Raw genomic sequence first — 17,971 nt, 5'->3', positions numbered from 1 at the left:
TACATTCAATGTTGACCTTTGTATCAAAAGTGTTTCAGTTCTGTCGTGACTCGCACAGAATTACCTAAATTAAAAACGCAGATATGCTCTTCTGTAACTATTAAGAATATTCGATTTTAGCACAACAAATCTACTACCCAGTTAAAAGTTAACAGAAACCAGTCACGCCCGCTGAGATTTGGGAACGCCCAGCTACCGCACAAGGACTGTTTTATCACCATTTTTTATATATATACAATCAGGGATCGTATTCTCGACAGACCAGTATAGCCAATGCAGCACGCACTGGCGCAAAGGCGTATTCCCCCGCCCCCACCCCGGCAATGATACAAAGTAAACGCTCAAGCCCTTCGAATTGTTTTGTAAATAGTATTCATATTCCATGATTACTGCACTGAAAAATACACTAAACAAGGGAGGGGGGAAGACATCAAGAGACACGAAATCAAAACGCTGCTTGTTCAAATAGAAAGCTTCGCTCCATTGTCGCCACACCTTCACTAGGAAATACTCATTCGTGTGAAACACTCAACAATCGCGGAAAGCCATTTTAATTAAAATGCAACGTTTTAGTTAAATACTCGCCTCGGTCTTCACCTTCAAGAACAATAGGGAACCAATGGTCATGGAGGTAGTTTTGCTCGTATCTTTCCTGTAAAAATCAGTATTTACACAGAAACGAGGGAGGGAATGGGGGCGAGGAATAAACAAAAGCAGCCCGAGCCCGTGATCCCGGTCTCCCGGCACTTCCTACCCAAACACATTGCCCACATTCCGCTGCCCCGAAGGGGACGGACACCTGTCGGTGCCCCGGGAACCAGCCGCTCCGCTCCGCTCCGCTCACACACTCCTCAATCACACCGAGACACTTACTGCTCTGGCTGACACTCTGCAACCCGGCCTGGCTTCGAAGGAGGGGGGCACCGTGAAAGATTAAAAGTGACCGGAAACCCCATTCAGGCAGCGCATTCCCCCCCCCGGTCTCTCGCACTCACATCTCCCAACTTCAGGAAAGGAGGAAAATTCGAGCCGATCGGCGATGCGTCACCGCCCTGGCGTCAGGCACGGCCCGCTCGCATTGGCGGGCTACGCCAGCTATCCTCGCCCCCATTGACCAGCTCCACTGCGAAATAGGCCAATTGGGAAGCGTGTACTTGGTTGCCATCGCGGTGTCGGCCGTCAACAATCCGCGGAGAAGTGGTTCAGGGCCCGGGAAGGTGAAGGGGGTCAACCCGGCCACCATTCAAGCGAGCCCACCTGCCCCCGGCACCGAAGCCCACTTCTGTTAAATGAAACCCGCTGAATCTGAGGTGGGATCGCAGCTGCCAGGGCTTCTGAAATGTGAGTTGAAATTGTGAACAATTTCGACATTAAAGAAGGAACAATTATGAATCACTTTTCCAGTGAACTGAATTTTTTTTCTCCAGAGTTTATTTATTGTGGATTACTCATGTCAGCATTGTGAAACCTCGCTAAATCTTTGAACCAAGATAGGATATTACGATACCATTGCGATCTTTGCCATTAATCATTTCTCTGTAATGCATAGTGAATTGGTATATACTTGTTAAGCTACATAATAATAAAACTCAAAGCGAAATAACATTAAATTCTCTGAAAGACTCAGTTGATAATCAGTATTATGCCAAACATTCGGTCTAATAACTCGGCTGAGTTGATTAAGAAGTTAAGAAACAGTAGTTAAGAAGAGCTCATTTGGTCTTTCAAGCCCACTTTCAATGGTATCTTTAACCTCCAATCCTGTTTCCAATCAGATATTTATCTCGTTCCTTCTGAAGGAATTAATTGATTTCTGTCCTAAGTACGTTTCCTGAGATTCCATTTCACATGTGCACCACACTGGGGAGAAAGGCTTACTTTAGGTTTTAGGTTCACTGAGGCTTATTAAGTTTAAATATGTCCTCTAGGTCTGTGCCCACAGTTTAAGTCGCAAATGCTGCGTACGTCTGCATCATCCACATTTCTTAGCATTTGAAAGATTTGGAAAATGTCACTCTCCAATGAAAACAAGTTCAGTTCTGTAAGTCTCCTGGTAACTTAATGCCTTAACTCTTGGAATCATACTTGTCACTCTTATTTCTTTGTTTATTGTGTAACTGGAATAGAAGGCACCAACCTACTGAAGCTAGAATACAGGATTTGAGAACAAATAAAAAGGATGCTGAATGCTCTCTAGTATCTCACTTTAGTGGCCGTTATTGATGTGCTCCCTAGCCATTGATTTCATCCCCATCCCTCGCCACTGTCTCAAGCTGAACTAGACGGTGTTAACCCCTCGCTTCTGTGAGGAGGATCTACCCCTAACTTGGGGTATCAGGGTTCGCTGCTTTAGGAGACTCAACACGCCGGACAGTCTATCACTTTCTCAGTAATACACAAAGTCAGAAACTGTAAAATAAGTAAAGTTTTATTCCGGTAACCGGTACTGGACTTCACTCCGAGAACCCCTTTGTGTTTGCACACAAGGAAGTCTCCTCTAGAGTGCGCCCCTAGACTCACTGGGCTACAATATTTATACATTTTCATAAATTGCAAGTCATCATGAGAATACAGAAAACTAGGCGATCACACGCTGCACAAGTCATTTGTTTCTTTTTACAGAGCTCTGTTTAAAATTCACTTTTAACTTTCAACAAAATTCGACCATGAGACTGTCTCCATCAGTTATCTAAACATTCTGTTCTTGTCCTTTCTTATCTATTTGTACTGCATTCCCACAGCCCTGCATCAGTTTTTACATTTAAACTATTCACTGCATGTCAAGTAGTCCATCATGCCTTGCGAATCATTGGTACAGCAGTATTGGATTAACACCTAGCTTAACATTCCCTCCTTTTATCATTACATGATAACCTCGACCTTTTTCTACATACTGGACAGGGTGTCACTTATTCCATATATACGTTTAAAGATTATATTTTTATCATTCATAGTTTCCTTTGAACCTATACAGCATATATATGGTTATCCGAGTCAGTCGCCCTACTTCAGTTGGGAATTAAATGCAATATACAATATAAGCATGCAATCAAGCAAAGGTAACCCGTTATCAATGTCCAGGGGTTGGGTCCATTCTTGTCCCATTTTATCTTAGCATTTACGAAAATTCGGCATAATACCATCATCTTCCTCTAATTCTTGCAGCTCTTTCATGTTACTCCTAGTCCAATCCTGTGTGACATTGACATTTCCTTGAGGTTGATTGATTATAACCATCTGCTTTTCACCTCCTGATCCACACTTAATCAGTCGGTTGATTATCACCGAGACTAGTACATATAAGACAACCAGACAAATTACCCATTCCAAGATGGTTCTAAACAGTCCTCCAAATAGTCCATCTAATAAACACAACGGTCCCCATCCACAATTTCCCGTTGTGTGATCAATGTCTCCGGCCTCCTTTCCCTTTCTTTCAATTTCATCAGTTTCGTTTTGGATCTGCTTTGAGAAATCACTAATGTCCGTACAACATTCTGCTCTGATAACTGCGCATGCTCCTCCTTGTGCATGTAAAACATAATCTAGTGCCATCCTGTTTTGTAGGGCAAACATTCTTATTTGGCCCATTTCCTTATTGATCAGTTTCAACGCCATGGCTATGTCTCTGGCAATATCCTCCACATCCTGTGCCAAATTTCAGTATCCTATTTGATCCTGGCTTGAGCTTCTGACCCCATAATCCTCTCCATTACAAAGACCATCTACATCCACCTCTAACATCACCGACTCCGCCCCTGCCTCAGTCCATCTGCTGCTGAAACCCTCATCTGTGCCTTTGTTACCGCCAGACTCGACTATTCCAATGCTTTCCTGGCCGGCCTCCAATCCTCCATCCTCCATAAATTGGAGCTCATCCAAAACTCTGTTTCCTGTGTCCTAACACATCAAGTCCCGTTCAACCATCACCCCTGTGCTTGCTAACCTACATTGGCTCCCGGTCTACCAAAGCCTTGATTTTAAAATTCTTATCCTTGTGTTCAAATCCCTTCATGGCCTTGCCCCCGCCTATCTCTGTAACCTCCTCCAGCCCTACAACCCCTGGCCTCTTGCACCCCCCCCTTCCTTTGTCCAACCATTGAAGGGCATTCTGCACCATAGAATATTAAAGGTGCTACATAAATGCAAGTGTTGTTGTTGAGGAGGTTGTAGCTTCCTTGCTGGTGTGATCAGTTAACTGAGCACAGACCAGGGATTAAACTGGAAACGTTCCTGGGCTGTAAGATTCACCTACTCACTGGATAATAAATGTAGTCAAGTTTGCGGATGATACAAAGATGGGTGGGAAAGCAAGTTGTGCAGAGGACTCAAAGGGGTCGATTTTATCTCAGGCAAATTTGTGCCCCTAAATTTGATGAGGCTTCACTACAGGCATTACTGGATGGTGCTAGGGCCCACAGGGAGGTCCTCTTCCCTTCTTCAGGGAGGAAGAGGCCTCCCAGCCAGACCAAGGCTGTGTGGCTAGAGGTGGCAGGTCAAGACAACTGCTTGGGGCTCACATGAAGAACGTGGTTGCAGTGCAGGAAAAGATTCCATGACCTTCTTCGCACTGGAAAAGTAAGTACTGTATGATGTTTCCATCACCCTCAATCTGATCCCCATTGCCTTTCCTCACCAGCACTCAGCTTTAGCAATCTCTTCCTGCACATCCCACTAGACACTCACATCCATGCACCCTTACCCATTCCCTCTCTCTCTATGCTCACATTCACAGAACTATGCCGCCATGCAGCCCTCACACTCCCTCTCACTCTGATGCTTTGAACACAACTGACAACACAGAGGGAAGGCCTTTGGTATTGCAACCTCACTCCATCTTTGTCTCCTTCTAAGTATCTATGCTATGCAATCTCTGCACTCACTCCTTCATTCTCACTCAACCTCCACTTGTTTCCCTCATTGCAGGAAAAGAGAGCTCACAACAGGAGAGAGCGAGCCAGGACAGGAGGAGGGCTGCCCTCATTAGCCCAGCTCACCCCCTGGGAGGAAGGCGTCCTGGAGATTGCCGGGGCTGACCGAGATGTGGACGTTGGGGAAGGACAGACAGGTGCATCCCCGCAAGCTGGTGACAGAATAGTTTTCCATCTCTCTCATTGGCATTGTATGAGTCGCTGATAATGATTCTGAAGCTACATCATATGGACTTATGATCATCTGCAAAATGCAATGTGCATGTAACCTTGGCATCACATCTCTAACATTTTTCTTGACTCCCCCACAGGACCATCAAGAGCCCCAGTCCCCACGGTGCAGGAGGAAGAGCCTGAGCAGCCGGACTCCTCAGAGGAATCTGCAACCTCTGAGGGCGCAGTGTCATCAGAAATAAGTGCACCCAGCACCAGTGCAGACACTCACACCTCGGTGGGACCTTCGGGACATAGAGTAGAGTTGTCACCTGCTGTATCACAGCTCACAAGTGAGCATCAGTAGATTGTGGAGACAGGGACAGCAGTGGAGAGTCCTCGTTGGAGGGCGCAGGATGCTGCCAGCTCGGCTCAGCTGCATGTCGACCCTTTGCCTCTGGGTTCATCCGTAAGATCAGAGGTGATGGAACTCCATGCACAGATGCAGGAGTCTCTGGCAGGTTTTGTCTCGAGGGTCGCTGTGAGTGTGGAGTGAATGGAGGAGTCCATAGCGAACATGAGCAGAGCCTTTGTGGAGTCATTGGCGCATGAACGCATGAACACGGAAAGGATGGCTACCTACATGGAAATGATTGCTGCCTCCGTGGTAAGGCTGGCTACGGTAGAGGAGAGGAGGGCTACGGCCATGGAGGAGGTTAGTCGCCAGGGTATGGAAAACATGGTGAGTGTTCAGAATAGAATGACATCTCTTGAGGAGCGATGGGCATCTATTGAACAGAGAAACCAGACCTTCATGGAAGTCCTTCTGAGTAGGACTGCCATTGTAGATACGGGTCCCCATGGCCGCCCTGATGTGCAGCAAGCTGCTCTCAAGCCACTTGCAGGCACTGAGGGGGACCTGACCCATGAGAGGGAGGTTGGTGGCAGACCTCAAGGAAGTGGGGGCTCCTCTCCAAGCGCTCACACTTCCATGCCACTGCAGAGCCCTCGGTCAGAGCCCCGCCGGAGTACACACCCAATGGAGATAGAGGTCTCAACCCCTGCACAGCCGCAGGAGCAGCAGACTGCTGGGCTCGCCATCCCAGAGGACTCCCGCCAAAGGTGTCGAGACAGGAGCAGCAGGAAAGTGAGCAAGGGGCCTCCACATCTGCTGAAGCCACAGGGGAACCACTACGTAGGAGTACGCGTAAGAGATAAATGAATCACTAATAGTCATTAGGGTAGTCACTTGGGTGAAATGCTGTGTATTTTGTGAAAATGCCATCAGTTGTGTGTTTTTCATAAAAATTCTGCTGGCAACTTCTGCAGTTGTGGCGTGTGTCATTTCGTGAATGGGGCTGGACGTCCTCTAATGCCAAGAGGGGAAGGAAAAAAAGGCCTCCCATGCTTCAGTTGAGGAAGCGCTGAGTGAGGGTGGCGAGCGGGGTCTCGCAGGAGGTCACACTGGAGAAGTGTGTGAGGCTCCAACCTTCCACAGGTGTGGTTAAGCCTGGTAAAAGTTGCCCCAGACCTGAGACAACAAAGCCCTGCCACCTGCAAATGATGACTGATCAAATATCCTCTTTAATGTTAGGCCTGCAGCTGATAGTCAGCAAGCCAATAGTGTTCACGCCAGGTTTCACAGGCGTGATCCCCACCAGGCGCGTTTTACGTGGGAAAAGGGTTAAACAGGCAAGGGTCTGTTAAAATGGGATTATAAAGGCCAATCAGTGCTGTTTAAGGGCCCTAAAGACCAGTCCCGCCTGTTGCAGGCGGGACTGATTCGAGTCAATCAGACACACCTAGGTTAAAATGGCGTGGAGGCGGGAACCAGGCGGGGGGGGGTCACGACCCCTAGGTTTTGCGATTTTAACCCCCCGCACGCCTAAAAGCCCGCCTCACGGCCCAATGAAAATCGAGGCCAAAGAATCTGTAAAGGCATATAGATAGGCTAAGTGAGTGGGAAAACATTTGGCAGATGGAGTATAATGTGGGAAAGTGCGAGGTTATCCACTTTGGCAGGAAAAATAAAAAAGCAAATTATTATTTAAATGGAGAGAGATTACAAAATGCTACAGTTCAGAGGGACCTGGGGGTACAGCAAGTAATCAAAAAGGCAAATGGAATTTTGGCCTTTATTGCAAGGGGGTTGGAGTATAAAAGCAGGGAAGTCCTGCTGCAACTGTACAAGGTATTGGTGAGACCACACCTTGAGTACTGCGTACAGTTTTGGTCTCCTTATTTAAGGAAGGATATACTTGCATTGGAGGCAGTTCAGAGACGATTCACTAGGTTAATTCCAGAGATGAGGGGGTTGACTTATGAAGAAAGGTTGAGCCTATACTCATTGGAGTTTAGAAGAATGAGAAGTGATCTTATTGAAACATATAAGATACTGAGGGGGCTCGACAAGGTAGATGCAGAGAGGATGTTTCCCCTTGTGGGGAAATCTAGTACATGGGGGCACAGTTTCAGAATAAAGGGTCGCCCTGTTAGAACTGAGATGAGGAGGAATTTCTTCTCTCAGAGGGTCGTAAATCTGTGGAATTCTCTGCCCCAGAGAGCCGTGGAGGCTGGGTCATTAAATACATTTAAGGTGGAGATAGACAGATTTTTGCAAGATAAGGGAGTGAAGGGTTACGGGGAGCGAGCAGGGAAGTGGCTTTGAGCCCAAGATCAGCCATGATCTTAATGGCGGAGCAGGCTCGAGGGGCCAAGTGGCCTATTCCTGCTCCTATTTCTTATGTTCTTATGTTCTGATAACATTGCTGAGCCAAGTCACTCCTCTTTGATCCCACTCCAACGTATCAATGTCTTTTGGAAAGTAGCGTGCCAAAACTGATTTATCAACTGGCTGCATAACTTGGCATTATTGGTAAATGTTTTCATATTACAAGAAATATTCACTGTCATTTACAAGTAATGTGAACAGTAAAGAAATCAGAACTCACTTCTAATATTTTAACTGACAATGTGAGTGAAAGGACAGGAAAACAGTCAAGTGAAAATGAAACAGAAACAGAAAATGCTGAAAACACTTAGCAGGTCAGTCAATTTCTGCAACGAGATAGGTTAATTAAAACAGAAAATGCTGGAAATACTCAGCAGGTCATGCAGCATCTGTGGAGAGAGAAACAGAGTTAACGTTTCAGGTCAATGACAGTTTGTCAGTGTTAATGTTTGAATCCTGACTCTAAATGTGGAAGAATTTGTTACTTTGTTTAGAAAGTGAACATATTTTATTGATAACTTATACACCAACTTTTCTCATATAGAGTACTCTAGTTCAATAAAATGTTTTTTAATAATACATCAAACTGGTATGAACCACTTTTCCTGTAGGAACAATGAGCGGAAGAGATCTTCGAATGTTCATCACAAATCACAAAGCAGAAGATGCAGGTATAGTATAATAAACCTTTCTGATAGTAACTTCCCCAGTTATTCGGCTGGTTAATACAGTAACCCATACAATCCAGGTTTGATTTCCCCAATCAGTGCTGAGTTAGGTGATCTGAGCTGGGCTTGTACTCGGCCACTACCATTGGCCAAAAATACCCCATGTTCCCATGTTCGGGAAGGGAAAATCCTCCAGCTTTCCCAATTCTGATTGCTATCCAGTGGCTCCTTCTGGAACTGCGAATGTATGGATTTTGGGTAGATACAGGATCACACTGGTCTCTGGTCAAAAACTCATTGTCCAGGCTCACAAAAGAGTGGCTGCTCCTGCAATGACACTCATGGAACAATAACCCAGCATGAGTCACTGTCTTCAAGAGGAGTGGAGCGGGGAAAAAAACATTGGAAGAACAGGAATAAGGGTGAAAAATGGTTTTAAAAATTCAGAGGGAGATTTAATTTACTCTATGTTTTTATGTGAATATGGTGCAACTAAAATGTGAACTACCCTGATGTTTCAGTTAGTACAGGTAGTGTGCAGCTGAGCTATACAGACCGGAGGTCTTGGGTTTGAATCTTGGTTTGCTCTGAGTTAGCTGATCTTGGGCAGTGTGACGGTATGGGTGCTACAGTTGGGCTTAAGCAGGGGAAGAGTCAGCCAGAGTTCCTGCTCTTGATTACTATCCAAGTGACCCCAGCTGGAAGGTGCTGGTGTCTGGATGCTTGGCTGTGATGTCATGTAGTCAAATAGTTTATCACCATCCACTGTCTGGACTCACTCATGAAGAAAGGACACGTAGGCAAGGTACCAAAGAAACCCAACAGGAATCATTGTTTTTAGGAGAGAAGGAGCAAAGACAAGAGGAATAAATTAGCAAAAAATCTTTCATATGCTTATTCTCTTAGCAGATTTCAGAACGCTTTCTAAGACCTGTTCAAATTATAAATGCTTAATTTCCTGAGCTTTCTGCATTTTATTTAAGCCAGCCTGTCAAAGATGTACTGTAAAATTTAGTGCTGATTTGATGAGGTTAAAATCTTAATAAATATATCGAGTGGATAAAAAGGAAAACCAAATTAGTGTAAATACTAATAATCTGCACCAACTATACTACCAACTATGTGTAATGAGAAAGGATTAATTAGCAATCTTGTTGTACGAGGCCCCTTGGGTCAGAGCGATCATAATATGATAGAATTTTTCATTAAGATGGAGAGTGAAGTAGTTGACTCAGAGACTAGGGTCCTGAATTTAAATAAAGGAAACTATGATGGTCTGAGGCGCGAGTTGGGTAGGATTGATTAGGGAATGTCACTCAAAGGGTTGACTGTGGATAGACAATGGCAAACATTTAAAGACCGCATGGATGAACTACAGAATTTGTTCATCCCAGTTTGGCATAAAAATAAAACAAAAAAGGTGACTCAACCGTGGCTAACAAGGGAAATTAGGGATAGCATAAGATCCAAGGAGAGGACATATAAATTGGCCAGAAAAAGCAGTAAACCTGAGGATTGGGAGCAGTTTAGGATTCAACAAAGGAGGACAAAGGGATTAATTAAGAAGGGGAAAATAGAATATGAGAGTAAGCTTTCAGGGAACATAAAAACTGACTGTAAAAGCTTTTATAGATATGTGAAGAGAAAAAGATTGGTGAAGTCAAGCGTAGGTCCCTTGCAGTCAGAATCAGGGGAATTTATAATGGGGAACAAAAAAATGGCAGACCAATTAAATACATATTTTGGTTCTGTCTTCACAAAGGAGGACACAAATAACCTCCCAGAGATGTCGGGGAACATAGGGTCTGATGAAAGGGAGGAACTGAAAGAAATCAGTATTTGTAGGGAAATGGTGTTAGGGAAATTGACGGGATTGAAGGCCGATAAATCCCCAGGTCCTGATAATCTACATCCTAGGGTACTTAAGGAAGTGGCCCTAGAAATAGTAGATGCATTGCTGGTCATCTTCCAAAATTCGATGGAATCTGGAACAGTACCCATGGATTGGAGGGTAGCTAATGTTACCCCACTATTCAAAAAAGGTGGTAGAGAGAAAACGGGGAATTACAGACCGGTAAGCCTGACATCGGTAGTGGGGAAAATGCTAGAGTCCATTATAAAAGATGTAATAGCAGAGCACTTGGAAAACAGTGACAGGATCGGACAAAGTCAACATGAGTTTACAAAAGGTAAATCATGCTTGACTAATCTACTGGAATTTTTTGAGGATGTAACTGGTAAAATAAATAAGGGAGACCCAGTGGATGTGGTGTATTTGGACTTTGAGAAGGCTTTCGATAAGGCCCCGCATAAGAGATTAGCGTGTAAAGTTAAGGCACATGGGATTGGGGGCAAGGTATTGACTTGGATAGAGAACTGGTTGGCAGACAGAAAGCAAAGAGTTGGAATAAGCGGGTCTTTTTCCAAGTGGCAGGCAGTGACTAGTGGGGTACCACAGGGATCGGTCCTTGGACCCCAGCTATTCACAATATATATTTATGATCTAGACAAGGGAACTAGATGTAATATCTCCAAGTTTGCAGACGACACAAAACTGGGTGGGCATGTGAGCTGTGAGGAGGATGCCGAGAAACTCCAGGATGATTTGGACAGGTTGGGTGATTGGGCAGAAGCATGGCAGATGCAATATAACGTGGATAAATGTGAGGTTATCCACTTTGGTGGCAAAAACAGGAAGGCAGATTATTATCTGAATGGCAATAGATTGGGAGAAGGGGAAGTGCAACGAGATCTGGGTGTCCTTCTGCACCAGTCGCTGAAGGTGCAGCAGGCGGTTAAGAAGGCAAATGGTATGTTGGCCTTTGTAGCGAGAGGGTTTGAGTACAGGAACAAGGATGTCTTGCTGCAGTTGTACAGGGCCTTGGTGAGACCACATCTTGAGTATTGTGTGCAGTTTTGGTCGCCTTATCTGAGGAAGGATGTTCTTGCCATGGAGGGAGTTCAGCGAAGATTCACCAGGCTGATACCTGGGATGGCAGGAATGACGTATGAGGAGAGATTGGGTCTATTGGGCTTATACTCACTAGAGTTTAGAAGAATGAGAGGTGATCTCATTGAAACTTATAAAATTCTGACAGGACTGGACAGACTAGACGCAGGAAGAATGTTCCCGATGGTCGGGGAGTCCAGAACCAGGGGTCACAGTCTAAGGATAAGGGGTAAGCCATTTAGGACAGAAATGAGGAGGAATTTCTTCACCCAGAGAGTGGTGAACCTGTGGAATTCTCTACCACAGAAGGCAGTAGAGGCCAATTCATTAAATATATTCAAGAAGGAGTTGGATATATTTCTTAAGGCTAAAGGGATCAAGGGGTATGGGGAGAAAGCAGGGACAGGGTACTGAATTTGGATGATCAGCCATGATCGCATTGAATGGTGGAGCAGGCTCGAGGGGCCGAATGGCCTACTGCTGCTCCTATCTTCTATGTTTCTATACTTGCAAAAACTAAAGCTGTTGAACATAATACACAATTTTATACTGAGTTTTTAAAGTCTAAAGTAAACCATTATAAAATTGGATTCACAATAGGCTAGTATTAATAGTGTCTGTTTCAATATCCTTTATATCAACACATTTCTCATTGCCTAAGGTAAACTACTTACTGTTTCAGCTTGAATAGTTTGCATTCTCATTGAGAATATGCACTGGAGCTTAGCACAAACCAAATAAGAAAAAATAAGTAATGAAGATAAAATTGGATTCATGAAATACAGAAATAATTTAAACACCGTAGTAGAGAACAGTTCATCAATTAGATAGTATGTTACCACAATGTAATTTTTGTACCAACTGTAGGTTTGAGGTACTCTTAAATATCTTTTAAAAATTAATTTCTGAAGTTATTTTTTCTTATTCTGTTATTTGCTATATTATTTGCTATATTAACTGAAATTTGTTTTCTGGTACTTACTGGTATATTTTAGTTTTTGATACAGTAAGAATTACAGAATTATTAAACAAAACATACTAAATTATATACTATGTGTAATGGAATTTTCAAGGCTACATTGCTATGTATTTTTGGTCTGAATCTGAAATGTAGTACACAGTATTTTTCAAAATGTTTCTATTTTGACAATAATAGGATTTTATGAATTTCAGTAAGACCTAATAAAATTCCTATGGATTTAAAATTGATCCTGTAAATTAAATAGGATAACCTATTGAATATTTTAGTAAAATGAATCCTGACTATGCGTTTTGAAACTTTTTCTGTTTTTATAATTTTCCATTAGAGAAGCTGGTAATAAGAATAAAAAATGGCCTTGGAATTCAGAAGTACAAACCAGTTGACTATCAACAACTTCAGGCTCTTGCTGAAGCCAAAAAGATGGCATGTCTTGATACCGAACTCAAGGTAAATCAATTTACTGCAAAGCTAATGACAAAAAATCTATCCTACAACTAGTTATTAGCCAAAGGTAAACAGCAATGTACCAACAAAAGCATTGGTTGCTTATTTCCCTATGTGGCCAGTTCTCAATATTGTCTAGTTCATCAAGGGATTACAGGGCAGGCAGATCTCAGATGACCACTCCTACTTATCTTTCCACATTGACTTCCAAGGAGCAGGTCACCAAATTGTCCTTACAGCTGGGGCACTTTGCAGAATACTGGGTTTAGGGATGGGGACTCAAGCAGGAGGAAAATAAAATATTGTTTAGACTACACACCAGCTACGGAAATGTTAATTTCAAACAGATATGATTAATCCTTAGACTGGTGGCAGCTAGCTGACTGATTTTTTTTTAAAGATTTTAATTCGCATACTTTGACTATGTGAGACAACCATAATAATAACGCTACTTGAATATCAACCCTATACAACTCAAATGGACAGTAAAAAGGCAATTTTAAGTTAAATAACACTGTAAGAAGTTTATTCTGTTCACTGATCTTCCATTTTCTTTCTTCCTCTCCATTCTCCTTCTGCATACAAAAAGAGAGTAGAAAAGACCACTAGACCCTGTCCATTAGACAGTGGAACCTCATGCACCACCCTCCCACATTTCTAGTAAATCCTAAATCCTGGGGGAAGCAATTACACAGACAAAATACTATGACCAATTTTAGTAACAACTGAGAAATTCCTCCCTGACTCTATAAGGCAATCAAGTAAGCTCCAGGTGAGCATGGTTACCCAAGATGCATCACTATATATAATTAAACTAACTACTACCCGCCCCCCGCCATGTGATCCAATTTCCTTGGGAATGTAGAACATTAGGGGACCAGAGACAATTATTTTCATCCAACTGGCTGGTTTCAAAGCAACAAATTTCTTATTCCACTTTACCTCTAACATTCAGTAGTCACTTGTTACCCTCTTATAAAGAATATAAAACATCTCTTCATCACTGCCTCCCTGGGTGGGATATTCTGCATTTATATCTTAACAGTATATTTACCTTTTCTCGTTTAAGTATGAATCCATGTCCATTCGTTGTAAAGCTTTCTTGGATCCAGTGTAATTATTTCCAAGCAGATTTTGAGTATTTCAGTAAGGCCATCTCTATGCCACCTTTTTTCCAATGCAAACACCCTTGGCACCCTTTGTCTTTCCTCAAAGCTTAGGTGCCCTGTCCCATTTATCAACTTAGTTGCCCTTTTTTGTACTCCCTTCAATTCCAGGATGGCCCCCACATAGTATGGTGCCCTGACTGCCCCTAATATTTACAATCCTACCCAATTTGGTATCAATTTTGAGAGTTCCTGTCCCTTCCTTCATCATTAATATACATCAAAACCGACTGCTCTGATAACTTGACAGTCGTATTGTACCAGGTAGATGCTGCTTTACATTTGCTGCCTGTGACTCAATGGGGAGAACTTTAACTCTCAAGGATGGGTAGGTTAGGGGGGCGGGTGGAAGGTAAAAAAAATTAATTTCTCAAACCTGATCCCAAATGGTTTCCAACTCATCCATTTCCAATTTTAACGGGGACGGGTTGAGGGGGCTGGACAATCAACTTGTTCTCGGAGGTAGTTTAAAAAAAAATTCGTTTATGGGATCTGGGCGCCGCTGGCAACGCCAGCATTTATTGCCCATCCCTAGTTGCCCTTGAGAAGGTGGTGGTGAGCCACCTTCTTGAACCGCTGCAGTCCGTGTGGTGATGGTACTCCCACAGTGCTGTTAGGTAGGGAGTTCCAGGATTTTGACCCAGCGACGATGAAGGATCGGCGATGTACTTCTAAGTCAGGATGGTGTGTGACTTGGAGGGGAACTTGGAAGTGATGGTGTTCCCATGCGCCTGCTGCCCTTGTCCTTCTAGGTGGTAGAGGTCGCGGGTTTGGGGGGTGCTGCCGAAGAAGCCTTGGCGAGTTGCTGCAGTGCATCTTGTAGATGGTACACATTGCAGCCACGGTACGCCGGTGGAGGAGGGAGTGAATATTTAAGGTGGTGGATGCAGTGCCAATCAAGCGGGCTGCTTTGTCCTGGATGGTGTCGAGCTTCTTCAGTGTTGTTGGAGCTGCCCTCATCCAGGCAAGTGGAGAGTATTACATCACACTCCATACTTGTGCCTTGTAGATGGTGGAAAGGCTTTGGGGAGTCAGGAGGCGAGACACTCACCGCAGAATACCTAGCCTCTGACCTGCTCTTGTTGCCACAGTATTTATGTGGCTGGTCCAGTTAAGTTTCTGGTTAATGGTGACCCCCAGGATGTTGATAGTGGGGGATTCGGCAATGGTAATGCCATTGAATGTGGTCGGCGTTGAGTGTAAGCGAGAGTTTTGGTAAGTGAGAGAAAAGTTATTTAAGTTTATTTAGAGAATTTAAGTGAAGGGAAAATTTTATTTTTTGAAGTAAGTTTAATTTATTAAAGTAAATTAAATTGTTGGGGAGTTTAAACCGGAAGTAGAATCCGGGTTTAAAAAGGGGCAGGCCGAGTGCGGCAGCGCGAGTGCGGTCGGCGTTGAGTGTAAGCGAGAGTTTTGGTAAGTGAGAGAGTTCGGGCAAGTGGGAAGTGAGGGTGTGTTTTTGCCCTGTTTTGTTTCCCACTCTCAGGCTTAGCCAGCACTGCAGAAGCGGAGCAGCAAGGCGAATCAACCTAACAGGCACCACAGACAGCATTCAAAAGGGAGGTAGGTGATCAGCTGGTTGGTAGGTCCTCTTCCTTCTCTTTTATACCTTTATAAGTTGGTAAGTCCTATTAAATAGTGGTGTGATATTACCATCTATATCGGGGCAGAGGGTCTTCATAACTAATAATAAGAAATTTAATTAATTATATAGAATGGGTGAGCTGGTGATGTGTTACTGCTGTGAAATGTGGGAGCCGGTGGACCCCATTGAGGCTCACGGTGATTACATTTGTGACAAGTGTTTGCTGCTAGAGGAACTCCGGCACCATGTTGATGTGCTTGAGACCGAGCTTCAGACACTGCGACACATCAGGGAGGGGGGAAAATACTTGGACTCTATGTTTCAGGAGGTAGTCACACCTATGAAATTAATTAATTCAGATGTAGTCCGTGGTCAGGGACAGGACGGTGTGACTATGAGTGAGGCAGGTACGGGGATCCAGGAGGTAGTGTTGGAGGAGCCGCAGCCCTTGCTCTTGTCAAACAGGTTTGAGGTTCTTACTCCCTGTGGGGGCAGGAGCAGGGACTGCAGGGAGGATGAGCAACCTGGCCACAGCACCGTGGAGCAGGGGGCCATTCAAGTGGGGGGAGTAAAAAGAAATGTTGTAGTGGTAGGGGATAGTATCATTAGGGGGATAGATAGGGTTCTTTGCAGCCGAGAGCGGGAGTCCCGAAGGCTGTGTTGCCTGCCCGGTTAAGGACATCTCTTCTGGGCTGGAGAGAAACTTGGAGTGGGAGGGGGAGGATCCAGTTGTCGTGGTCCATGTTGGTACCAACGACGTAGATAAGACAAGGAAGAAGGTTCTGTTAAAGGAGTATGAGCAGCTAGGGATCAAATTAAAAAACAGAACCTCAAGGGTAATAAGGATTATTACCTGAGCCACGAGCGAATTTGGCTAGGATAAATAAAATTAGAGAGTTAAATGCGTGGCTCAAAGACTGGTGTGGGAGAAATGGGTTTTGCTTCTTGGGACACTGGCACCAGTACTGGGACAGGAGAGAGCTGTTCCGTTGGGACGGACTTCACTTGGCCAGTGCTGGGACTAGAATCCTGGCGAATCATATAACTAGGGCTGTAGAGAGGGCTTTAAACTAATCAGTGGGAGGGAGGTTTCTAGAGAGCAAATAATAAAAATGACAATGGAGAAGGTCATAGACCTAGGTAGCAGTGGGGGAATTAAAAACCAGAGAGTGTCAGGAAGGGACAGAATGTATGGAGTAAAAGGTAAAGTAGTAAAAGGGGAAAAAGCAGGAACTAAGTGTCACAAAACATATTTGAAAGTTCTTTATCTGAATGCATGTAGCATTCGTAACAAAATGGACAAGTTGACGGCAGAAATAACTACATATGGGTATGATCTTGTGGCCATTACAGAAACATGGCTGCAGGGTGACCATGACTGGGAATTAAACATATGAGGGTATTTAACAATCAGGAAGGACAGGCAGGAAGGAAGGGGAGGTGGGGTGGCTATGTTAATAAAGGAAGGAATCACTGCAATACAGAGAAATGATATTGGGTCAAAGGATCAGGATAATGAAACAGTTTGGGTAGAGATAAGGAATAATAAGGGGAAAAAAACACTGGTGGGTGTAGTCTATAGGCCTCCTAACAGTTGCAACTCTGTTGGACGGAGTATTAATCAGGAAGTAGTTGGGGCTTGTAATAAGGGAACAACTATAATTATGGGGGATTTTAACTTTCATATTAACTGGACAAATCAAATTGGGCAGGGCAGCCTTGAGGAAGAGTTCATTGAGTTTATTAGGGATGGGTTTCTTGAGCAGTATGTAACTGAACCGACCAGGGGGCAAGCAACCTTAGATCTGGTCCTGTGTAATGAGACAGGATTAATTAAAAATGTCCTAGTAAAGGATCCCCTTGGAATGAGTGACCATAACATGGTTGAATTCCATATTCAAGTAGAGGGTGAGAAGGTTGGATCTCAAACAAATGTACTGAGCTTGAATAAAGGAGACTATGAAGGTATGAGAGCGGAATTGATTAGAGTGGACTGGGAAAATAGATTAAAGGGTAAGACGGTACATGATCAGTGGTGTACATTCAAGGAGTTATTTTACAACTTTCAAAAAATATATATTCCACTGAGGAAAAAAGGGTGTAAAAGAAAAGACAGCCATCCATGGCTGAGTAAAGTAATAAAGGATAGTATCCGACTAAAAACAAGGGCATATAAGGTAGCCAAATCTAGTGGGAGGATAGAAGATTGGGAAGTCTTTAAAAGACAGCAAAAAATAACTAAAAGATTGATTAAGAAAGGGAAGATAGATTATGAAAGTAAATTAGCAAAAAATATAAAAACAGATAGCAAAAGTTTCTATAGTTATATAAAAAGAAAAAGGGTGGTTAAAGTAAATGTTG

At 43.7% G+C, this 17,971-nt stretch overlaps 2 protein-coding genes across 3 annotated transcripts in view; one reads left to right on the top strand and one right to left on the bottom strand.

Annotated features, from left to right (window-relative positions):
• pkp4 (plakophilin 4) overlaps positions 1–1,002 on the bottom strand; it is a 300,231-nt gene extending 299,229 nt beyond the window's left edge. The window contains 1 exon segment of the mRNA XM_085986337.1: positions 874–1,002. The gene's annotated coding sequence lies outside the window, so the exon portion shown is untranslated.
• A 55-nt stretch (positions 1,003–1,057) lies between these two features.
• Positions 1,058–17,971, top strand: part of LOC147120432 (coiled-coil domain-containing protein 148-like) — a 152,181-nt gene continuing 135,267 nt past the window's right edge. Inside the window, exons 1-3 of one of the 2 annotated variants that reach the window (XM_085986338.1) lie at positions 1,058–1,341; positions 8,427–8,486; positions 12,741–12,862. In XM_085986338.1, coding sequence (XP_085842464.1) covers positions 8,432–8,486; positions 12,741–12,862 — 177 coding nt within the window. In that variant the 5' untranslated portion in view covers positions 1,058–1,341; positions 8,427–8,431. The remainder of the gene's footprint in view (positions 1,342–8,426; positions 8,487–12,740; positions 12,863–17,971) is intronic. The other variant, XM_085986339.1, reaches the window with a different exon arrangement.

This window comes from Somniosus microcephalus, chromosome 4 (assembly GCF_052327205.1).
Source record: "Somniosus microcephalus isolate GS21.2 chromosome 4, FLI_Smic_1.0, whole genome shotgun sequence".
In the NCBI taxonomy this organism is placed as follows: domain Eukaryota; kingdom Metazoa; phylum Chordata; class Chondrichthyes; order Squaliformes; family Somniosidae; genus Somniosus; species Somniosus microcephalus.
This window is presented reverse-complemented; position numbering and strand designations above follow the sequence as displayed.